Source organism: Hippoglossus hippoglossus, chromosome 7 (genome assembly GCF_009819705.1).
Source record: "Hippoglossus hippoglossus isolate fHipHip1 chromosome 7, fHipHip1.pri, whole genome shotgun sequence".
NCBI classification, from domain to species: domain Eukaryota; kingdom Metazoa; phylum Chordata; class Actinopteri; order Pleuronectiformes; family Pleuronectidae; genus Hippoglossus; species Hippoglossus hippoglossus.
The window spans coordinates 5,341,234-5,365,748 of record NC_047157.1 but is presented as its reverse complement, the minus strand read 5'-3'; the positions used below and the strand labels follow the sequence as shown (position 1 = coordinate 5,365,748).

The window sequence follows — 24,515 nt, the reverse complement described above, 5'->3', positions numbered from 1 at the left end:
GAAGAGTAAGCATTATGCGATGCATTGCAAATATTTGAAGTCCACTTCCTGCATCACTGTTGAAAGCTTGTCAAGCCTTGCTGCCATGGGAATGGGGTTGATAACCTGATCCCTTTCTCCCCTCAAACTGAGAGGGACCAGTCACTTGAGACTCTAACTCTAATGTTTCCTGACTCTCGCTCCACACAGAGGCAGCTGGCAAGTGGCGGATTATGGTCAAAAATAAATTAAAGGAACAGTGGTCTGCTTTCAATTTCAGTGGATAAGTGAGACAATGTACAGTATAGCTGACAAAATTTAATTCATGCTAATAATATTATGATTAGTAGTTTTTGTTTTCAGAGCTAGCTCTAGCTAGGACCACAGTGTGGCTATCATCCACGTCGGGATCAGTTGCTGTGTAATATTTAATGAGCCCAGGTGGCCGTTTAGAGACAGCATGTTGCAGCTATCCACACTTACACAAACCAATTAACTCTGTGTGTAGTGTATCCATCCCCTACTAATATTTCATTTTCCCCAGTTCATTCATATCAGCATCTATTGTTCAACAAGAGTTAAAAACACTCTGAAAACCACATTTAAGATTTTGAAATGGTGTGGGACATTAAGACATAAGCTGTTTCAGTGACCAAAGGGACACTTACCTTGTCAATGAAGCTGGCGAAGCGGTTGTTTAGACCCCTGATCTGATTTTTCTCTTCGGTACGGACAATCGAGATGTCGGGGTCAATCTGAAGGTTCAGGGGAGCCAGCAGGCTCTGGTTGCATTGGACATTTGCGATCGTGGGGACTATCATACCCCCACCACCACCGCCAAAGCTACCATAAGCACCGCCGGAAGAAAAAAGAACACTACCACCACCACCACCTCCGTAACCACCACCACCACCACCACCACCACCAAAACCACCACCACCACCACCAAAACCACCATAACCACCCCCACCATAACTACCACCACCACCAGCTCCATAAGCACCACCGCCTCCCATGCTTGACTTAAGCATTGAGCCGGAGGAAAAGCTTTGCCGGACTGACCCCCCCTTCACTATAGCAGATTGTGAGGAAAAAGATCTTCTTCCTCCTCCTCCTCCTCCTCCTCCTCCTCCTCCTGCTGTACGGATGGAACCCATGCTGACCCTGGTACTAGAGCCGTACGACATGGCTTTTCTGAACAGATTCACAGAGTAAAGGGGGGAGCAGACAGAAAGAGAGAGATATTTGGCAGAGCAGTGGAGCACACTAAGAGGTGAGTCAAGTCCCTCTAAGTATCTTCTCCCAGTCTGCATTGGGTTTTTATCTGCCTCCTACTGCGGAGGAGGTCCCAGTAAGCTCCACCTCCTCTGCACCTCCTCCTCATCCCTCCACCAATTAACTGCATCCTGGAAGGTGCACTTTGCACGTAGATTTGGCATGGAGCAGCTGAGCCTGTTGGACAGGTAAGAGTACCACCCCTGTAAAGTGATCCGGGCTCGACACACCCAAAAGGTAAGACAGGAATGGCATCATGGCCCAGGGTAAGAGGGGAGGGAAGACATGTTGAGATAAAAAAAAGAAATCTTGACTTCATTATCTGGGGGCTCTTCTTGAGAGCGGTGTGTGGCTGGAGGAGTAAGGGGTTCGGGTGTGGTAATATAGTCACCTTTCGATTGCCTTTTATCGTTTTGCAAAATTGATGCAATATAAATACATTTACAGTTGAAATTGGTAACATTTCACAAGATTTGCGCAACACATTCTGGCCAGTTGCTGCTGGATATGTTTAATGTAAATACATGTCTTTCCTAAAGACAACAGGATTTGCATGATGCTTCTAAATAAATAACCACATCACATTCAAATTTGGAAAAGCGTAGCTTCATATAAAGTCCAACTGAGTTTATTTTAAAAGTGCTGTCTCTGTGATCCTTGAAAACCCCCTGTTGTAAAATGAAAAAACTTAAAGTTCTCCTAAAAACTGTAAGTGTTCTTTTTCCAATTAGAGTTTTTTTTTCAACTAGTTGTGAAAGACAATTAAATACACTTTTTGTGCAGCAGACACCTGGACTGAGTTTATTCCATCAGACTTGTGTGAGATGGTCGAGTAAAAATGCAGAAGCCTCCTGTATGGATTTACTGTGTGGAGTCCCTGAATGAAAGAAATAGCTTTTACTTCTCAGTAAGAGTCGGTTTCTTCAAATCCCACTAGTTCAAATTGGATATGATATTTTATCCAGATTTTTGTAAAGGTTTCATTGAGGAGTCTTTGAGATGAGAAAGGTGCATTTTGCAAACATGTTTTCAACATTAAAAGTGGAGCAGCAGCTCACAGACTGTGAATTTCTCCTCTGAGAGGAGGACTGCGAGCTGTAGGTGGAAATCAGACTCCTGAAACACAGGGGATGTGTGAGGTAATAAACAAATAAACAAAAGATGAGTAAAATATAAGGTTGTAGAATATAAGGTATGAATGAAGAGATGAAGAGATGAAAAGCTGCCTCCTTGTCTCTCCTCTCTCTCTCAAATCTGCAGTTATTATTATTATTATTATTATTATTATTGTGCTCATAGTATAGAAATTGTTGTGTCTCTCTATGATTCATGATTGAACCCAAAGGAAAAATGTAAGCTTCTACATCAGTGTGATACGATCTATGTACAATGACCTGTACTGCTGGCAGCCACCAGGAGGCGATCTAGTTTTACTTAAGGCGTGTCAATTCATCCCTCTTCAAATGTGCAGACTGATGACGATTGAAATGCAAGTCAGAGGATTGTATCTTCCAAGCTGAGAAACATATCTTCCTTTAAAAGGTTCTAACATCTCAATGAGAACATGAATGATTCCTCTTTGCTAAATGTACCCACGTTATTGTATGTATTTGATCCACAGTGAGTGTTTTATGTTTGTGTGATGTCAGAGATGATAATAATCTGACAAATGTGTATTTATAGAGGGTACAAAATACAATCAAACAATGAAAAGAATAGACCGGTGACATGTACCATGTGTGCAGTGTATAGATCCCAAACAGGCAACAATATAATTTTGATATTGAAATAAATATATCGTGAATCATTACGATATCACTATGACAAATGACTGGTTAGTCTTAATAAGCTTTATTTAATTTTTTTATTGATGTAATTCTTAGCATATGATCATAATACTTTAAAAAAAAATCGATATCAGCTTTGTTCGAGTCTATAGACCTATAGGACGCAGTGATACCTCGGAAAATGCATTTTTAATGATGCATGTTATTTTCTGACTTCATTGTGACACAGACACACACACACACAGGGGCAACGTTGCCAGATGTAAGATTATTATCATCTCTGTACAATGTAGGATCAGTAATAATATTGTGATGTGGGGTCATGAGGTCTGGTCATAAATTGAAGATTAAAGAAAAATCGAACTCTCTTTAGTATAGGATTTTGTGAGGCATTGGGGCTACACTCGGGCTGATATCATGTAGTCTGACCCCAGCGTTAGCAGCTCTGTCTTGTTTGCATCTACACTCTTCTTCTACACACTTAATGCTATTTGAAAATCATTATACTATTTTCAATATTTATACTTTATACAAATACACCACAGCAAATTCCTTATATGTATAAACCTGCTTGGCAATTAAACCTGATTCTGATTAAAGCATAATGTGCTTTTCAAGTAGACAATCCATACAGTTAAGTTAGAATATTATGAATTTCTTTTGTAAATTTTTATTTATAACAGAAGACTATAACTGTACTCTTACCAACTCTACTCAAGAGTAATATTTCACATGGATCATCAAGCCGGTTAGGATAATGTAACCATGTTTATGCAAATACAGAGTTCTAGTTTAAAAGAACCATCAGTATTCAATAAGAACGAAGAGAATCTGCCAAATATGAACAGATTTATTCAAGATGTTTTGGTGGTACAAATTCACAATAAATCTGGTTGTTCCAGTCAGCCTTAGCCATGTTTTTTTATTCAGGGTGAAAAATGGAGGTAAAGTAATAAACACCGTTAAAATGCTGAAGCGGAGAGCTCATTTTCTCTCTGACAGGAGATGAAAAAGAGGATCCCCAAAAAGTGTTATATGTGGCTGCCTTTGATGATGTCAAAATGCACAAGATGACGTATGTGTGACAGTAGATGAGACATTAGAAGAAGGAAAGTTACAGGTGTGACACTATATATGCTTGCCTGCAATGAAAACCTCATGAATTCAAGACATAGCACAACACCCACTTCTCCTTCTGTGCAAATCTTAGAACTGCTGTTGTCTTTTTGTGTGCAATGATTGTTGCCTTGTAAGGATTCTCTGCCATGATACTACAAGTATCCTCTTGTCTACACAACAGCATATCCAGCAACCAAGAGACAGCCTGGCTGACTGATCAAAGAAGAAGACTGACTCACATATCTGATGCTTTTACATACAATCTCTCTGTACTTGAATGTAATCTCTGACTTTGTGAGAATGTGGTGCCAAACAGCAGCCACACAGGAGCCAAATGCAACAGAGAGCTCTACCATTACATGGATCTGCTATAGTGGTAAATGGTTGAATGGAGCAGAGACTGCTCTGTGTGTGCAGGGAGAGTGGTGGTGGGATTTATAGAAGCGTTTATGAATGGGGCATGAGGAAGAAAACAAAATGAGGGTAGACGAAGATAGGAGATGAAGACAACTGCTGTTTTCATTGACGGCGGACAGACTGCGAGGAATAGGTGGAGGAGGATCTTGATGATGACATCCCGCCTCCTCCCATGCTCATGCCGCCTCCTCCAATGCTCATGCTGCCTCCAAAGCCGCTGCTGCTGCCGCCTCCAAAGCCGCCGCCGCCGCCTCCATAGCCGCCGCCGCCGCCTCCATAGCCTCCGCCTCCGTAGCCGCCGCCGCCGCCTCCGTAGCCGCCGCCACCGCCGCCGCCGCCACCACCACCACCTGGTGATGAGAATGAGATTAGTTAAGTACACATATCAAGTCAATTGATAGCTTTACTAATGGCCTACCCATCCCAGTTGTTAGATTTACCATGAATACCATAGAACTTGTGTAGAAATTATCTGAGTTGTAAAGACATAGGTCAATACTTACCAAAGCTGCTGCTTGTGCTCTGCATATGGACGGTTGCACTTACAGGACCGGCGGTAATTCTGCAGAGAGTACATAAATGAGCAATCTGAGCTGTTGACGTTGCTGCCCTCACAATGAGATTCAATGCACTCTCTCATTGTTTTTCGAAGATGAAATGTTTTGTGAGTCCAAAGTAGCATTTACCTGTCCTCCTCTCCTTCCAGTAGCTTCCTGTAGGTAGCAATCTCAATATCTAGAGCCAGCTTGACATTCATGAGCTCCTGGTACTCACGGACCTGGCGGGTCATGTCCTGTTTGGCTCTCTGCAGGGCCTCTTCTAGGTCCCTGATACGGGCCTTGGCGTCCTTGACAGCCAGCTCACCACGCTCCTCAGCCTCAGCGATCTGGGCCTCCAGGTTGCCACGCTGAGAAGTTGGAAAGTTGGCAGAGGTTTCAGGTGTGATATTTTTACATGTTCATCTGGTTTTTAACATGTTCTGGAAGCCTGCATCATTTTGAATATTTTGTGCATAGATGATAAGTCTATAACTCAACTGAGCTCAAGGTAAACCACGTGTAACTGTGAGCTTACCTGTCCCTTGACTGACTCAATCTCATTCTGGAGGCGTGAAATCATACGGTTGAGCTCAGCAATCTCAGTCTTAGTGTTGCGGAGGTCTTCTCCGGCCGAGCCGGCATTGCTCTCCATCTCCTGGAACTGAAGGAACACGATGAAAAATAACTATTATTACAGGCTCCACAGACATTTTTGTAGGTATGTGTGTTTCATATTGGAGTTGTTGGTATGATTGCTGTCTCTATCTACCTACCTTCTGCTGATACCAGGATTCCGCATCGGCACGGTTGCGTTTAGCGATGTCCTCATACTGTGCCCTGACGTCAGCCACAATAGCATCCATGTCAAGGTTGCGGCTGTTGTCCATCGACACAATGACTGAAGTGTCCTTGATCTGTCCCTGGAGTTCATTCAGTTCCTGAAGAAGAGACAACAGTAATTATTAAAATTATATTGAAAGTATGAGTAGAGGCACGACTGAAATCTGTTACTATTGTTTGTGTTTTATTTGGTTATCTGTCTCCGCTGGTTGCATACATGAAACAACAGACCTAACAGGACTGAGGTGTGGTTTATTTAGCTTACCGCCTCGTAGACACTTCTGAGGAAGTTAATCTCATCCTGAAGGGCATCAACCTTGGCCTCTAGCTCAACTTTGTTCATGTAGGCACCGTCTACATCCTGTAAGTGGAGAAGAAGGAAGTGTTTTGCATTGGTGATGGTTTGGAGGAAAAGCAATGATCCATCCTTGAAGCTGGAATGCCTGGCTTAATGATTGCAGGATTTCTCTCACCTTCTTGAGGAGCACAAACTCATTTTCCACACCAGCACGCTTGTTGATTTCATCTTCATATCTGATGCAAACAAATGGAGGAAGAATGAGCTGACGGAAAATTAATGTAGAAATCAAGTCCTGTAGGTCTGTTCAAAGACACCACACACTTGGATTCCTTCCCTGGTGTGAACTCACTTGTTCTTGAAATCCTCCACCAGTCCCTGCATGTTTTTCAGCTCTCCCTCCAGCTTGACCTTCTCGTTGCCGAGTCCATCCAGCTGTCTGCGCAGATTGGCGATGTAGGCCTCGAACATGGCGTCGATGTTGGAGCGGGAGGTGGTCTGCTCCTGCAGCAGGCTCCACTTGGTCTCCAGCATTTTGTTCTGCTGCTCCAGGAATCGCACCTAAAAGGTAAAAATCATTTCAGAAGTTAAGATCCACCAACAGCTGGATAAAGATATTGCTTGGAATATGACCATTTTATCATAACTGCAAATAAAAAAATCTAATAGGAAAGGCAAATAGCCATGGGCACCTGCTATGTGGCATGAGTGCAGGAGGACAGGAGGAGGCAGCATCAGTGCATGAAACAGCAGCACCCTCCTTTTAGCTAACACAGCCGTTTTCTTTACTTCCATTCTTCTTCTTCTCTCATTTTGCTCTCTTGTCCGTGTTCCACTCATAAAAGTTTCCATAAATCCCAACCCCCTCTTCGTGCAGATGCAGACGGCCTCAGGATAGATTATATTAGCTGTCCCTTTTATTCATGATTTGGCTTACTTCTCTCCAGGAAAACAGAGATGTTTGACATCCTTATTTTACTTTACTCACTTGATCCATCGAGCCACACCTATGTGTGACTTTACCACTCTAAAGGCTCTTGTAATAACCAATGCCTTTCAGGCCAGAGACTTTTGGTTCTGTCGTCACTGGAGAACTGAAAGAATCTGCTCCATATGTCTTCCTTGCATTTGCATAGAGAAGATGTATGTAGGCTGCGTTGCTCTGTCATCAGAGTTACAGGTTTTTTGTGTGTGTGTGTGATCGTGTGTGCATGTAAATGCCCAGATGAGGTGCGCTTTGCCACACCTCAGCCTTGCCCCTCCCTTAAAGCTCTGGCATTACCGCACCCTCGCCTCCGGGAAGAAACCTTTCGCTGTGTGAACTTGCCTGCCTCATCCCTCAGCAAACTAATTCTTCTTGCCTGAACTCAATTACCGCCAGTTGAGTGAGGATGCTTTAAAGATATAACATGTAATCGCATTTCATAAAAATATTTAATTGAACTGTTAATTAAAACTTTGATATTTTCTCCCCCATTGTGACCACTACTACGACCTGTAATGATCTGAATATTTAGTTGTGAATCATTTCATACAGATGGAAGACCAGATCCCTTGTGTGAGGACAGATAAGGTGTGGTAGACACACACACGACACAGGGAAAGCTAACTGAGCATTTTCTTGTGTAGGGTGTGGTTAACTTGTTCTTCATTTGTAACAGAGAGAAAAGGTCCCTCATCTTATGAACAAGAATGTCAATTACCCAAGAAAGCGCAGCTGGGTGAGATTACGAGCTCAATTATTGTATCGTTGTATTGCCATGTATGATAAATAATGCATGCAATGAAAATATTGTTTGAAGAGTAAGCATTATGCGATGCATTGCAAATATTTGAAGTCCACTTCCTGCATCACTGTTGAAAGCTTGTCAAGCCTTGCTGCCATGGGAATGGGGTTGATAACCTGATCCCTTTCTCCCCTCAAACTGAGAGGGACCAGTCACTTGAGACTCTAACTCTAATGTTTCCTGACTCTCGCTCCACACAGAGGCAGCTGGCAAGTGGCGGATTATGGTCAAAAATAAATTAAAGGAACAGTGGTCTGCTTTCAATTTCAGTGGATAAGTGAGACAATGTACAGTATAGCTGACAAAATTTAATTCATGCTAATAATATTATGATTAGTAGTTTTTGTTTTCAGAGCTAGCTCTAGCTAGGACCACAGTGTGGCTATCATCCACGTCGGGATCAGTTGCTGTGTAATATTTAATGAGCCCAGGTGGCCGTTTAGAGACAGCATGTTGCAGCTATCCACACTTACACAAACCAATTAACTCTGTGTGTAGTGTATCCATCCCCTACTAATATTTCATTTTCCCCAGTTCATTCATATCAGCATCTATTGTTCAACAAGAGTTAAAAACACTCTGAAAACCACATTTAAGATTTTGAAATGGTGTGGGACATTAAGACATAAGCTGTTTCAGTGACCAAAGGGACACTTACCTTGTCAATGAAGCTGGCGAAGCGGTTGTTTAGACCCCTGATCTGATTTTTCTCTTCGGTACGGACAATCGAGATGTCGGGGTCAATCTGAAGGTTCAGGGGAGCCAGCAGGCTCTGGTTGCATTGGACATTTGCGATCGTGGGGACTATCATACCCCCACCACCACCGCCAAAGCTACCATAAGCACCGCCGGAAGAAAAAAGAACACTACCACCACCACCACCTCCGTAACCACCACCACCACCACCCCCACCACCAAAACACCACCACCACCACCAAAACCACCATAACCACCCCCACCATAACTACCACCACCACCAGCTCCATAAGCACCACCGCCTCCCATGCTTGACTTAAGCATTGAGCCGGAGGAAAAGCTTTGCCGGACTGACCCCCCCCTTCACTATAGCAGATTGTGAGGAAAAAGATCTTCTTCCTCCTCCTCCTCCTCCTCCTCCTCCTCCTCCTGCTGTACGGATGGAACCCATGCTGACCCTGGTACTAGAGCCGTACGACATGGCTTTTCTGAACAGATTCACAGAGTAAAGGGGGGAGCAGACAGAAAGAGAGAGATATTTGGCAGAGCAGTGGAGCACACTAAGAGGTGAGTCAAGTCCCTCTAAGTATCTTCTCCCAGTCTGCATTGGGTTTTTATCTGCCTCCTACTGCGGAGGAGGTCCCAGTAAGCTCCACCTCCTCTGCACCTCCTCCTCATCCCTCCACCAATTAACTGCATCCTGGAAGGTGCACTTGCACGTAGATTTGGCATGGAGCAGCTGAGCCTGTTGGACAGGTAAGAGTACCACCCCTGTAAAGTGATCCGGGCTCGACACACCCAAAAGGTAAGACAGGAATGGCATCATGGCCCAGGGTAAGAGGGGAGGGAAGACATGTTGAGATAAAAAAAAGAAATCTTGACTTCATTATCTGGGGGCTCTTCTTGAGAGCGGTGTGTGGCTGGAGGAGTAAGGGGTTCGGGTGTGGTAATATAGTCACCTTTCGATTGCCTTTTATCGTTTTGCAAAATTGATGCAATATAAATACATTTACAGTTGAAATTGGTAACATTTCACAAGATTTGCGCAACACATTCTGGCCAGTTGCTGCTGGATATGTTTAATGTAAATACATGTCTTTCCTAAAGACAACAGGATTTGCATGATGCTTCTAAATAAATAACCACATCACATTCAAATTTGGAAAAGCGTAGCTTCATATAAAGTCCAACTGAGTTTATTTTAAAAGTGCTGTCTCTGTGATCCTTGAAAACCCCCTGTTGTAAAATGAAAAAACTTAAAGTTCTCCTAAAAACTGTAAGTGTTCTTTTTCCAATTAGAGTTTTTTTTCAACTAGTTGTGAAAGACAATTAAATACACTTTTTGTGCAGCAGACACCTGGACTGAGTTTATTCCATCAGACTTGTGTGAGATGGTCGAGTAAAAATGCAGAAGCCTCCTGTATGGATTTACTGTGTGGAGTCCCTGAATGAAAGAAATAGCTTTTACTTCTCAGTAAGAGTCGGTTTCTTCAAATCCCACTAGTTCAAATTGGATATGATATTTTATCCAGATTTTTGTAAAGGTTTCATTGAGGAGTCTTTGAGATGAGAAAGGTGCATTTTGCAAACATGTTTTCAACATTAAAAGTGGAGCAGCAGCTCACAGACTGTGAATTTCTCCTCTGAGAGGAGGACTGCGAGCTGTAGGTGGAAATCAGACTCCTGAAACACAGGGGATGTGTGAGGTAATAAACAAATAAACAAAAGATGAGTAAAATATAAGGTTGTAGAATATAAGGTATGAATGAAGAGATGAAGAGATGAAAAGCTGCCTCCTTGTCTCTCCTCTCTCTCTCAAATCTGCAGTTATTATTATTATTATTATTATTATTATTGTGCTCATAGTATAGAAATTGTTGTGTCTCTCTATGATTCATGATTGAACCCAAAGGAAAAATGTAAGCTTCTACATCAGTGTGATACGATCTATGTACAATGACCTGTACTGCTGGCAGCCACCAGGAGGCGATCTAGTTTTACTTAAGGCGTGTCAATTCATCCCTCTTCAAATGTGCAGACTGATGACGATTGAAATGCAAGTCAGAGGATTGTATCTTCCAAGCTGAGAAACATATCTTCCTTTAAAAGGTTCTAACATCTCAATGAGAACATGAATGATTCCTCTTTGCTAAATGTACCCACGTTATTGTATGTATTTGATCCACAGTGAGTGTTTTATGTTTGTGTGATGTCAGAGATGATAATAATCTGACAAATGTGTATTTATAGAGGGTACAAAATACAATCAAACAATGAAAAGAATAGACCGGTGACATGTACCATGTGTGCAGTGTATAGATCCCAAACAGGCAACAATATAATTTTGATATTGAAATAAATATATCGTGAATCATTACGATATCACTATGACAAATGACTGGTTAGTCTTAATAAGCTTTATTTAATTTTTTTATTGATGTAATTCTTAGCATATGATCATAATACTTTAAAAAAAAATCGATATCAGCTTTTGTTCGAGTCTATAGACCTATAGGACGCAGTGATACCTCGGAAAATGCATTTTTAATGATGCATGTTATTTTCTGACTTCATTGTGACACAGACACACACACACACAGGGGCAACGTTGCCAGATGTAAGATTATTATCATCTCTGTACAATGTAGGATCAGTAATAATATTGTGATGTGGGTCATGAGGTCTGGTCATAAATTGAAGATTAAAGAAAAATCGAACTCTCTTTAGTATAGGATTTTGTGAGGCATTGGGGCTACACTCGGGCTGATATCATGTAGTCTGACCCCAGCGTTAGCAGCTCTGTCTTGTTTGCATCTACACTCTTCTTCTACACACTTAATGCTATTTGAAAATCATTATACTATTTTCAATATTTATACTTTATACAAATACACCACAGCAAATTCCTTATATGTATAAACCTGCTTGGCAATTAAACCTGATTCTGATTAAAGCATAATGTGCTTTTCAAGTAGACAATCCATACAGTTAAGTTAGAATATTATGAATTTCTTTTGTAAATTTTTATTTATAACAGAAGACTATAACTGTACTCTTACCAACTCTACTCAAGAGTAATATTTCACATGGATCATCAAGCCGGTTAGGATAATGTAACCATGTTTATGCAAATACAGAGTTCTAGTTTAAAAGAACCATCAGTATTCAATAAGAACGAAGAGAATCTGCCAAATATGAACAGATTTATTCAAGATGTTTTGGTGGTACAAATTCACAATAAATCTGGTTGTTCCAGTCAGCCTTAGCCATGTTTTTTTATTCAGGGTGAAAAATGGAGGTAAAGTAATAAACACCGTTAAAATGCTGAAGCGGAGAGCTCATTTTCTCTCTGACAGGAGATGAAAAAGAGGATCCCCAAAAAGTGTTATATGTGGCTGCCTTTGATGATGTCAAAATGCACAAGATGACGTATGTGTGACAGTAGATGAGACATTAGAAGAAGGAAAGTTACAGGTGTGACACTATATATGCTTGCCTGCAATGAAAACCTCATGAATTCAAGACATAGCACAACACCCACTTCTCCTTCTGTGCAAATCTTAGAACTGCTGTTGTCTTTTTGTGTGCAATGATTGTTGCCTTGTAAGGATTCTCTGCCATGATACTACAAGTATCCTCTTGTCTACACAACAGCATATCCAGCAACCAAGAGACAGCCTGGCTGACTGATCAAAGAAGAAGACTGACTCACATATCTGATGCTTTTACATACAATCTCTCTGTACTTGAATGTAATCTCTGACTTTGTGAGAATGTGGTGCCAAACAGCAGCCACACAGGAGCCAAATGCAACAGAGAGCTCTACCATTACATGGATCTGCTATAGTGGTAAATGGTTGAATGGAGCAGAGACTGCTCTGTGTGTGCAGGGAGAGTGGTGGTGGGATTTATAGAAGCGTTTATGAATGGGGCATGAGGAAGAAAACAAAATGAGGGTAGACGAAGATAGGAGATGAAGACAACTGCTGTTTTCATTGACGGCGGACAGACGAGGAATAGGTGGAGGAGGATCTTGATGATGACATCCCGCCTCCTCCCATGCTCATGCCGCCTCCTCCAATGCTCATGCTGCCTCCAAAGCCGCTGCTGCTGCCGCCTCCAAAGCCGCCGCCGCCGCCTCCATAGCCGCCGCCGCCGCCGCCTCCATAGCCGCCGCCTCCATAGCCGCCACCGCCGCCGCCTCCGTAGCCGCCGCCACCGCCGCCGCCGCCACCACCACCACCTGGTGATGAGAATGAGATTAGTTAAGTACACATATCAACTCAATTGATAGCTTTACTAATGGCCTACCCATCCCCAGTTGTTAGATTTACCATGAATACCATAGAACTTGTGTAGAAATTATCTGAGTTGTAAAGACATAGGTCAATACTTACCAAAGCTGCTGCTTGTGCTCTGCATATGGACGGTTGCACTTACAGGACCGGCGGTAATTCTGCAGAGAGTACATAAATGAGTAATCTGAGCTGTTGACGTTGCTGCCCTCACAATGAGATTCAATGCACTCTCTCATTGTTTTTCGAAGATGAAATGTTTTGTGAGTCCAAAGTAGCATTTACCTGTCCTCCTCTCCTTCCAGTAGCTTCCTGTAGGTAGCAATCTCAATATCTAGAGCCAGCTTGACATTCATGAGCTCCTGGTACTCACGGACCTGGCGGGTCATGTCCTGTTTGGCTCTCTGCAGGGCCTCTTCTAGGTCCCTGATACGGGCCTTGGCGTCCTTGACAGCCAGCTCACCACGCTCCTCAGCCTCAGCGATCTGGGCCTCCAGGTTGCCACGCTGAGAAGTTGGAAAGTTGGCAGAGGTTTCAGGTGTGATATTTCTACATGTTCATCTGGTTTTTAACATGTTCTGGAAGCCTGCATCATTTTGAATATTTTGTGCATAGATGATAAGTCTATAACTCAACTGAGCTCAAGGTAAACCACGTGTAACTGTGAGCTTACCTGTCCCTTGACTGACTCAATCTCATTCTGGAGGCGTGAAATCATACGGTTGAGCTCAGCAATCTCAGTCTTAGTGTTGCGGAGGTCTTCTCCGGCCGAGCCGGCATTGCTCTCCATCTCCTGGAACTGAAGGAACACGATGAAAAATAACTATTATTACAGGCTCCACAGACATTTTTGTAGGTATGTGTGTTTCATATTGGAGTTGTTGGTATGATTGCTGTCTCTATCTACCTACCTTCTGCTGATACCAGGATTCCGCATCGGCACGGTTGCGTTTAGCGATGTCCTCATACTGTGCCCTGACGTCAGCCACAATAGCATCCATGTCAAGGTTGCGGCTGTTGTCCATCGACACAATGACTGAAGTGTCCTTGATCTGTCCCTGGAGTTCATTCAGTTCCTGAAGAAGAGACAACAGTAATTATTAAAATTATATTGAAAGTATGAGTAGAGGCACGACTGAAATCTGTTACTATTGTTTGTGTTTTATTTGGTTATCTGTCTCCGCTGGTTGCATACATGAAACAACAGACCTAACAGGACTGAGGTGTGGTTTATTTAGCTTACCGCCTCGTAGACACTTCTGAGGAAGTTAATCTCATCCTGAAGGGCATCAACCTTGGCCTCTAGCTCAACTTTGTTCATGTAGGCACCGTCTACATCCTGTAAGTGGAGAAGAAGGAAGTGTTTTGCATTGGTGATGGTTTGGAGGAAAAGCAATGATCCATCCTTGAAGCTGGAATGCCTGGCTTAATGATTGCAGGATTTCTCTCACCTTCTTGAGGAGCACAAACTCATTTTCCACACCAGCACGCTTGTTGATTTCATCTTCATATCTGATGCAAACAAATGGAGGAAGAATGAGCTGACGGAAAATTAATGTAGAAATCAAGTCCTGTAGGTCTGTTCAAAGACACCACACACTTGGATTCCTTCCCTGGTGTGAACTCACTTGTTCTTGAAATCCTCCACCAGTCCCTGCATGTTTTTCAGCTCTCCCTCCAGCTTGACCTTCTCGTTGCCGAGTCCATCCAGCTGTCTGCGCAGGTTGGCGATGTAGGCCTCGAACATGGCGTCGATGTTGGAGCGGGAGGTGGTCTGCTCCTGCAGCAGGCTCCACTTGGTCTCCAGCATTTTGTTCTGCTGCTCCAGGAATCGCACCTAAAAGGTAAAAATCATTTCAGAAGTTAAGATCCACCAACAGCTGGATAAAGATATTGCTTGGAATATGACCATTTTATCATAACTGCAAATAAAAAAATCTAATAGGAAAGGCAAATAGCCATGGGCACCTGCTATGTGGCATGAGTGCAGGAGGACAGGAGGAGGCAGCATCAGTGCATGAAACAGCAGCACCCTCCTTTTAGCTAACACAGCCGTTTTCTTTACTTCCATTCTTCTTCTTCTCTCATTTTGCTCTCTTGTCCGTGTTCCACTCATAAAAGTTTCCATAAATCCCAACCCCCTCTTCGTGCAGATGCAGACGGCCTCAGGATAGATTATATTAGCTGTCCCTTTTATTCATGATTTGGCTTACTTCTCTCCAGGAAAACAGAGATGTTTGACATCCTTATTTTACTTTACTCACTTGATCCATCGAGCCACACCTATGTGTGACTTTACCACTCTAAAGGCTCTTGTAATAACCAATGCCTTTCAGGCCAGAGACTTTTGGTTCTGTCGTCACTGGAGAACTGAAAGAATCTGCTCCATGTGTCTTCCTTGCATTTGCATAGAGAAGATGTATGTAGGCTGCGTTGCTCTGTCATCAGAGTTACAGGTTTTTTGTGTGTGTGTGTGATCGTGTGTGCATGTAAATGCCCAGATGAGGTGCGCTTTGCCACACCTCAGCCTTGCCCCTCCCCTTAAACCTCTAGCATTACCGCACCCTCGCCTCCGGGAAGAAACCTTTCGCTGTGTGAACTTGCCTGCCTCATCCCTCAGCAAACTAATTCTTCTTGCCTGAACTCAATTACCGCCAGTTGAGTGAGGATGCTTTAAAGATATAACATGTAATCGCATTTCATAAAAATATTTAATTGAACTGTTAATTAAAACTTTGATATTTTCTCCCCCATTGTGACCACTACTACGACCTGTAATGATCTGAATATTTAGTTGTGAATCATTTCATACAGATGGAAGACCAGATCCCTTGTGTGAGGACAGATAAGGTGTGGTAGACACACACACGACACAGGGAAAGCTAACTGAGCATTTTCTTGTGTAGGGTGTGGTTAACTTGTTCTTCATTTGTAACAGAGAGAAAAGGTACCTCATCTTATGAACAAGAATGTCAATTACCCAAGAAAGCGCAGCTGGGTGAGATTACGAGCTCAATTATTGTATCGTTGTATTGCCATGTATGATAAATAATGCATGCAATGAAAATATTGTTTGAAGTGTAAGCATTATGCGATGCATTGCAAATATTTGAAGTCCACTTCCTGCATCACTGTTGAAAGCTTGTCAAGCCTTGCTGCCATGGGAATGGGGTTGATAACCTGATCCCTTTCTCCCCTCAAACTGAGAGGGACCAGTCACTTGAGACTCTAACTCTAATGTTTCCTGACTCTCGCTCCACACAGAGGCAGCTGGCAAGTGGCGGATTATGGTCAAAAATAAATTAAAGGAACAGTGGTCTGCTTTCAATTTCAGTGGATAAGTGAGACAATGCACAGTATAGCTGACAAAATTTAATTCATGCTAATAATATTATGATTAGTAGTTTTTGTTTTCAGAGCTAGCTCTAGCTAGGACCACAGTGTGGCTATCATCCACGTCGGGATCAGTTGCTGTGTAATATGTAATGAGCCCAGGTGGCCGTTTAGAGACAGCATGTTGCAGCTATCCACACTTACACAAACCAATTAACTCTGTGTGTAGTGTATCCATCCCCTACTAATATTTCATTTTCCCCAGTTCATTCATATCAGCATCTATTGTTCAACAAGAGTTAAAAACACTCTGAAAACCACATTTAAGATTTTGAAATGGTGTGGGACATTAAGACATAAGCTGTTTCAGTGACCAAAGGGACACTTACCTTGTCAATGAAGCTGGCGAAGCGGTTGTTTAGACCCCTGATCTGATTTTTCTCTTCGGTACGGATAACCGAGATGTCGGGGTCAATCTGAAGGTTCAGGGGAGCCAGCAGGCTCTGGTTGCATTGGACATTTGCGATCGTGGGGACTATCATACCCCCACCACCACCGCCAAAGCTACCATAAGCACCGCCGGAAGAAAAAAGAACACTACCACCACCACCACCTCCGTAACCACCACCACCACCACCACCACCACCACCACCACCAAAACCACCACCACCACCACCAAAACTACCATAACCACCCCCACCATAACTACCACCACCACCACCAGCTCCATAAGCACCACCGCCTCCCATGCTTGACTTAAGCATTGAGCCGGAGGAAAAGCTTTGCCGGACTGACCCCCCCTTCACTATAGCAGATTGTGAGGAAAAAGATCTTCTTCCTCCTCCTCCTCCTCCTCCTCCTCCTCCTCCTCCTGCTGTACGGATGGAACCCATGCTGACCCTGGTACTAGAGCCGTACGACATGGCTTTTCTGAACAGATTCACAGAGTAAAGGGGGGAGCAGACAGAAAGAGAGAGATATTTGGCAGAGCAGTGGAGCACACTAAGAGGTGAGTCAAGTCCCTCTAAGTATCTTCTCCCAGTCTGCATTGGGTTTTTATCTGCCTCCTACTGCGGAGGAGGTCCCAGTAAGCTCCACCTCCTCTGCACCTCCTCCCCCTCCCTCCACCAATTAACTGCATCCTGGAAGGTGCACTTGCACGTAGATTTGGCATGGAGCAGCTGAGCCTGTTGGACAGGTAAGAGTACCACCCCTGTAAAGTGATCCGGGCTCGACACACCCAAAAGGTAAGAGAGGAATGGCATCATGGCCCAGGGTAAGAGGGGAGGGAAGACATGTTGAGATAAAAAAAATAAATCTTGACTTCATTATCTGGGGGTTCTTCTTGAGAGCGGTGTGTGGCTGGAGGAGTAAGGGGGTCGGGTGTGGTAATATAGTCACCTTTCGATTGCCTTTTATCGTTTTGCAAAATTGATGCAATATAAATACATTTACAGTTGAAATTGGTAACATTTCACAAGATTTGCACAACACATTCTGGCCAGTTGCTGCTGGATATGTTTAATGTAAATACATTTCTTTCCTAAAGACAACAGGATTTGCATGATGCTTCTAAATAAATAACCACATCACATTCAAATTTGGAAAAGCGTAGCTTCATATAAAGTCCAACTGAGTTTATTTTAAAAGTGCTGTCTCTGTGATCCTTATGGAAAATCCTTTGCTTTTTCGCTTGCCACTGACCCTTGTCATTTCTGAGACATTATATAAGTTGAGATTCGATTATTCTTTATGATCCTTTTTAACTCCTTTGTCTCCCAACCTTTTTGTGATTCTGGATTCATCAAACTATATCTAGAGTGGGACTTAAAATCGTTCAAGCTACTCCAACTTGTACACACTCATAGACATCAGTTCCCTAAATGTGCCTGTTTTATTTTCATCAAGATCTATAAATGAATGAATGGAATTTGTGAAAAGTCAAATATCACAATGTTAAAAAAGTGGTGAAATAATTCTTGCATCTGCCCATTTGTCCACAAACAAAATGGGGCCTTTATTGGCCCATGTACCATATTTCTACCTTGTTTTTTTCTGTAATCCTGCTGACAAACAAACAAACAAACAAATGGACTGGTGCAAAAACATAACCTCTTTGGCTGGTAATAAAACTAACTTCAATAAGTTATATAAGATGCAAACAAAAATAATCGTCACTGTTGAGTTAAATCTAATAAGTTTAATATCTGGGACATAAAAAATAATTTATAAATCTATTCCTTCTTCAATTCTTTCTGATGACTAATCCAAAACTATCTGCATGACTAAAAACCACCAGGGGTGGAAAAACAACAACTTTTTGGATGTACACTTTTACCATATTGTAACAGGGTTAGATATTTTCATCACTCGTAGTGGTGTTGCTTTTGTTGGTGGGTGGGGTTTTGCCTTTCAATTTCTAATATAGTTGCACCTTCAACAAAAGCAATTTCAGATTTAGAAGTAACATTACAGTAGTAGATGAGTTAATAACTTTCAAGAGGAAACTGGTTTTGCAGGAGGTTCGCTGCAGTCTGTACTTACTGAAGTACACAGAGAGTAAAGCTGTCTAATACGGAATGGGCATTTCAAATGAAAACTAAAAGTAAAACACCACTAAACTAAAAGAGTCATTACAAGATTTAGAAGTGACAAGGAAAAAGGGGGAGGAAAATAAAGGATTAGTAGATAAAGTTCTACACTAAGAGTCTTAAATTCCAGAGTTATTTGTATAATTCCACCACCCTGTTGTTTATGTGTTCAGGCCTGCAACTTGGGCACCCGAGGACTATACTTCACACTCTGTTGCCATAGTTTGCTATGATCACCAAAATTCAGTGTTTCTATTTATTAAATGAAGTTACACATGCACCCTTTTAAATGCTTCAAGTACATTTTAAGCAAAAGTTTAAAACCTTGGATCTCTGTTCCTTTACTGTCAGGTTGCAGCTGAGTGAACGTCAGGAGTTAAAGCAGATTTCTTGTTCTGACAGAATTGGAACTGTCGGTACTTGTTTAAACCCTTCGTAACCACTCTGATAAAGGTGTTGGCTTCCTCGACTCTGTGCTGTAGTAACAGCTCCACATGAGCTGTAGGGCACAACTCAGTCACACCCTAAAAGAAAATACCAGTGCTTCACTTTCATTGCAAGCACTCTCTCATCTAAGACTTAACTGCACTCATAAGTAGCATACTGAGTTTTCATGCATCTTTGCGTCGGATAAACACTGTCTTAGGGAAACCAAATGTCGGAAAATGTTGCAAATCCCTGTTGTTTATTAATTGTTTAGTTTTAATATAGTCTCATGGGGTTTCTGCAGTTGGCCTACAATTTACAATCAAGGGAAACAAACAAGTTTAATTAAAGAAATACATATTGATTTCACAATGTCACGGCTGACAAACAAGGACACCAATGGTGTCTCGAGTGGTTCCCTATACACCTCACTTTATGCAATTCTCTCTGCCATGAGGCATGATGTGAAAAATGAAAGCTCAAACGAGAGCACAAAAGTGCGAGCAGACTAGGTGCAGAAACAGGCTCATTGTGAGCCCGTAAACACCATGATAAACCACTGATTATTGGATGGCATGGATAGTTGAATGGCTCCCAGTAAATATAATTGATGCAAACTGAAGTGTGTTGTGTGTATTTATTTTAAAACTGTCATGATTCTGACCCGGCTTCCCGTATGACCCATTAAAAGACTGTTTTAGTCCTTTCTGTTAATGCACCTCGTAAGAAGATATCAGTGGACTCTTAGGCTTAAAACATGATGTAAATAACCTCGTTTCAAGTCGAATATGAATGTCGGGGCTTGCGGACATTTGGATGACATCGCACAAGCAGTATGGAGGCATGTTATTTTTTTGTGTTGTTTTATTACGTCTGAGGTCTTGGTCAGCAGAGACCAAAAAGACCAAAATACAAAAAAAAAATTAATGTTATTGTAATTTAAGTCTACTATACAACTGTAAAATCTAAGAAATCAGAAAAATCTATAATTTTGACCAAGCATGTCAGCAGTCAAGTGTTCCTACATTACAAACAATACAAACCATTTACATTCTGTATTCAATACCAGATAAGCATTGGTGAATGTTAGAATCTTTGTAAAAACTGCTAAAGTAGGTTTTATGAAGAAATGTCTAATAAAACGCTTGCTGAATGAGTACCATCGTGTGGAACCGCCTTTCAATATGATACATGTCTGATCTGCCTTCTTCCTTCCATTATAAACTGCCAGTCAGCAGGTTTGACTTGGCTAAGGCACAAACCAGATTTGGTAAGATTTAGAGGAAAAGGTTTGGGTTGAAATAAGTACTTGATTTAGAGGTAGGGAAACACTGTAGTGACTAGAACACTTTGAGTGGACTTGTAACATTTTTCTTTAGAATTTCTTCTTTGCAATGTCAGAATGTCTACCACAACAACAGCTTTGTTGCTTGTACATGAACAAAATACATTTTGAGGAGGTTCAGGAGGTTTCATTAAGGAACATTTTGTGCTTTGCTCTTTGCGCATGCTGTCAAACCTAAAGGCAAAGGAAGAACTGTATTGTTACAAGATAGTGACAGATAAAGGTAATCAAATATTTTAAATGTTGGTGCGATTATATAACTTTCAGTTTTGGAAGTGACTGTCAACCCCATTTTGTGCATATTCTAAGTAGTTCACTGCTTGCAAGAAGCTACCTGCAGACCAGTGTCTTGAATGAATGAGACAATTTTGACAGCTGCACATTTTTGGAAAATGGCCTCAGGTCCACTCCCTGAAGTGTCCTGGACCAGTGGATGAAAATCCATGTGAAAGGAGAGACAAAACTAAACAGCCTAAACAGCAGACTATTGAAACTCTTCCTGAAAATTAAGATAAGTTATATAATGGCAAGCTCAATTTACATTGAAGTCTTAAATAATATGAATAACTTTATAAAAACTACTATTTAAAACAAATGTTGATGTAAAATTCTATAAAACAATACAAATATGTACATTTACATACAGTACCAACATGACAAACACAAAAATGAGTCAAAAGGTCACATTTTGAACCTCTTCAGAAAAGGTCATCACAAAAAATATACAATTTTTTGACACCAGATTATGCAATGAAAGCTTTTCACCTTTCCAAAAAGCAAGTTACACCCATAAATCTGAGACAGGACTATATTTGATCTCACATGATGTGACGGGTGACATTTCAGGCTTTCTAGTCAGAACATGTAGTGGAATGTTCACAAGCTGATTCTCTGTGAGAACCAGCCTCAATATGGGAGTTTACTGAAACCTGGCAAGAGCAACAAGAGAAACTTTTACCTTTTATTTATTTAAAGGGGCCGGGGTACATTAATTAATATGAGCACAATGGTCCATGTAAATGTACCAGAGTTAGTCTCTCAGTATCACACCTGCGTAGTCCAGTGAGGTAAGTCAAGCCCATTGGAAAACACTGAAAACTAAACGTCGTCTCTTAAATACATGCAATCACCACATTTCAAAATGTTCATTATAAAGGGTAATTGGTAAATTCATGGCCTAAGACAGAATGAGCGAACTTTAAAAAGTCTACGTAACTGACCTGCTCCTAACGGCTCTGTAACATCCCCTTTACCATATAATTTAAACATTGCAATGTCAGAGTGTCTACCACAAAAACAGCTTTAATGAAGAAAAACAAATGCTCTGCTTTCAGTGCATGCTTTTTTCATCCGATGGGCATCCACATTTGGTGCATATGCTGGAGAGAGGAAACATAAGTTTGCCAGAAGTGACCTGTGCACCCTTTTAGAAAATGGCCTCAGGTCCAAAACAAAAAAAAAAGACCAAGTTTATCAATAACCAAGTTTCGGTGCCACGCCTTAGTACTCAAATGAGGTAAGCAAGGCCCATTGAAAAAACACTCAAACATCATCTCTTTAATACATGCAATCATTTTTGCATTTTTAGCATGAGGGATGATTGATAAGTTCATGACCTAAGGTAGAACGAGTCAATTTTAGAAAACACAGACCCGTCCTACATTTATACACCTACTTCTGTGGCTGTGGATCCTTCTCAGTTGTAAGTGCACCAGGGCTTGTTTTTACAGTACAAACTTGAATATCTTCTAGCAGCTGCATGTTGCCAAAACAGAGGCAGGGGAGGTGCACATAACCAAAGCTCCACCTCTGTGGAAAAGCATCATAACTTACGACTGAGAAGGTTGAAGTCATGAGGAGATCTCTTCAAATTCATATCACATACTGAGTCAGATTATGAATTTGATCGTGTAGATGTTTTATCATGTCATGTAATGCAGGTGTAAACAGGTTTGACAACAACGGCCAAATCAGCTGACTGTAAAGGGCTTAATAAACAGAAGATGTACAGTGTTAGCTTTGTGTTGACTGAGGGAACAGACGCCTGATGAAGCCAACTGTTCCAACAAAACATCTGTTTGTTTATTTAACCACATAGAATCTATAGCTGCTTTCAGACATGCACTGGACTGTCTTATTATTGTATATCTCATATTTTATTTAGTTGTATTTTAATTTAAATTATTCTACTTTCTATCATATTTTATTTTACTACTTGTACTCTGATGTATTGCATGTTACTGTTTTCTTGTTGTACCTTATACTTGTGAAGCACTTTATTATTTTAAATGTGCTATATAAATAAAATTGACAGTGACATAGACTGAACTCGGTCGATCCTCTGCACATTCTCCTGAGGGGCTGTATGAGTGCAAATGTTAGAGCCTCCAGAGTTTCTGCACTTTCTTTGTCCCAAGTATAAAGTCTGCAGAATGTCAGGAGGAGCAGATGTGAGAACACAGCAGGAGATCCTCTGCAGGATTTATCACGAGCAGAGTAGGTGTGTTGATCAGGTTTGTGACATGCGACAGATGCAAAACTATAAAAACCACACTGCGATTGGATTCCTACCCTACGCCAACCAGTGCAGTTTCTGTTTACATATTTCTTGTACTTTTGTTTCCATGTTCCATATTAAGGTCAGTGTGAGCAGTGTCAGATAAAGCCATTTCAGACTACCTGTACGCCAACATGTACAAAAATTGTCTTCCAGGGCATTCTGTGACATTACATCAAGCCAGCTTGCTTGGCTATAACCTATACTTTACAGCTAATATTAGCTAAGCGATCTGTGTGCAATTGAGTAAAACTGATGCAAAGTTAATCATCCAAACTTATAAATAAACCACATACGAGAATAAAGCAAATTCAGTTTAATTTTATGAAAAACATTGACAATAAAATCTTCATTTGAGATAAACCAGGTAGGATGACCACAAAGTTCTCCAACTTTACCCTGCACACAACATCTAGCACGCAAACAATACAAAAGTAAACAGGAAGGTTTAGAATGGACAATGTCAGCAAATATGAGATTGGAAGTGTTTGCTATCACATCGTCAGATGCCTGCTGCAAAAATTGATAGGCCTGCAATGTACTAATACATATTTAACCAAATAAAATGAAAGCTATGCTTACGCATTAGTATTTAAGTCTTATTACAGTAGTAATATTACAGAAAGAAGTGTTTCAACGTCAATATAAGTGCAAACTTCTGCAAAGTTCTTGTCTCGCTCTATGTTTTCGTCTTGCCACGCTGTACATTAAAGTGATTCCTACATATTTTTTTCAAGTGTATAAATCAAAGGGTCTAATTAAAAATGCATTTCAATAATACACCTTTTGTTGTTTCAGTGGATCATTATTTAGCTACGTTTTTTTTCTTTTCTGACATCAAAGCTACTGAGCTCCTGCTAATAAATGTCTTTGACTTCTAGGTGTGGTGCAGAGTACAGCTTCATACAACTCCCTATTCCCTTCTCGACAGAAACACACACAAGTTAAATAACCTTGTTCCACAAATGCCACTACAAGGGTGTGTTAATGGCCTGAGTCCATCAAGCCTGAGGGACATTCTACCAGATTGTATAGAGGAAGATTATGATGGTTGCCACACCCTCAGATGAATCTGGAAGAATCAGTATGAGGCTAACGACCATGAGTACAGTGTTCCCTCTGTGCAGGACACATTTTTAAGACAATGCAGCAGGCACCAGTGATCAGTGACCTTAACATACAATACAAGACTAATCAAAACTAACCCTTACCCTTTTTATGTAGGCTACTG

At 41.4% G+C, this 24,515-nt stretch overlaps 3 protein-coding genes and 1 long non-coding RNA gene across 5 annotated transcripts; all 4 read right to left on the bottom strand.

Annotated features, from left to right (window-relative positions):
• Positions 1 to 671: 671 nt before the first annotated feature.
• LOC117764915 lies at positions 672 to 1,368 on the bottom strand. Its single transcript, XR_004614476.1, has 2 exons — positions 950 to 1,368; positions 672 to 871 (listed from the first exon to the last, which is right to left on the bottom strand). It is a non-coding gene; the product is annotated as an uncharacterized LOC117764915 (long non-coding RNA).
• Positions 1,369 to 4,556: 3,188 nt separating this feature from the next.
• Positions 4,557 to 4,999, bottom strand: LOC117764905 (glycine-rich RNA-binding protein 2-like). Its single transcript, XM_034591057.1, has 2 exons — positions 4,996 to 4,999; positions 4,557 to 4,927 (listed from the first exon to the last, which is right to left on the bottom strand). Exons 1-2 carry the CDS (start codon positions 4,997 to 4,999, stop codon positions 4,680 to 4,682), a joined length of 252 nt encoding a protein of 83 aa, XP_034446948.1. The 3' UTR covers positions 4,557 to 4,679.
• A 55-nt stretch (positions 5,000 to 5,054) lies between these two features.
• LOC117764908 (intermediate filament protein ON3-like) lies at positions 5,055 to 9,342 on the bottom strand. The gene is given in 10 exon segments (XM_034591062.1): positions 5,055 to 5,139; positions 5,264 to 5,484; positions 5,652 to 5,777; positions 5,890 to 6,054; positions 6,222 to 6,317; positions 6,430 to 6,490; positions 6,607 to 6,815; positions 8,700 to 8,962; positions 8,965 to 9,095; positions 9,097 to 9,342. Coding segments are annotated over 10 exon segments (1,464 nt in total). The 5' UTR covers positions 9,219 to 9,342; the 3' UTR covers positions 5,055 to 5,069.
• A 3,675-nt stretch (positions 9,343 to 13,017) lies between these two features.
• Positions 13,018 to 17,410, bottom strand: LOC117764910 (intermediate filament protein ON3-like). Of its 2 annotated transcripts, none has more exons than XM_034591065.1 (9): positions 17,107 to 17,410; positions 16,755 to 17,052; positions 14,661 to 14,869; positions 14,484 to 14,544; positions 14,276 to 14,371; positions 13,944 to 14,108; positions 13,706 to 13,831; positions 13,318 to 13,538; positions 13,018 to 13,193 (listed from the first exon to the last, which is right to left on the bottom strand). In XM_034591065.1, the coding sequence occupies exons 1-9, from the start codon at positions 17,286 to 17,288 to the stop codon at positions 13,124 to 13,126; spliced, it is 1,428 nt and encodes a 475-aa protein (XP_034446956.1). In that variant the 5' UTR covers positions 17,289 to 17,410; the 3' UTR covers positions 13,018 to 13,123. The 2 variants fall into 2 exon arrangements, with proteins under 2 accessions (XP_034446956.1, XP_034446955.1); XM_034591064.1 differs by having other exon boundaries at positions 13,109 to 13,198; positions 13,323 to 13,538.
• Positions 17,411 to 24,515: the final 7,105 nt, after the last annotated feature.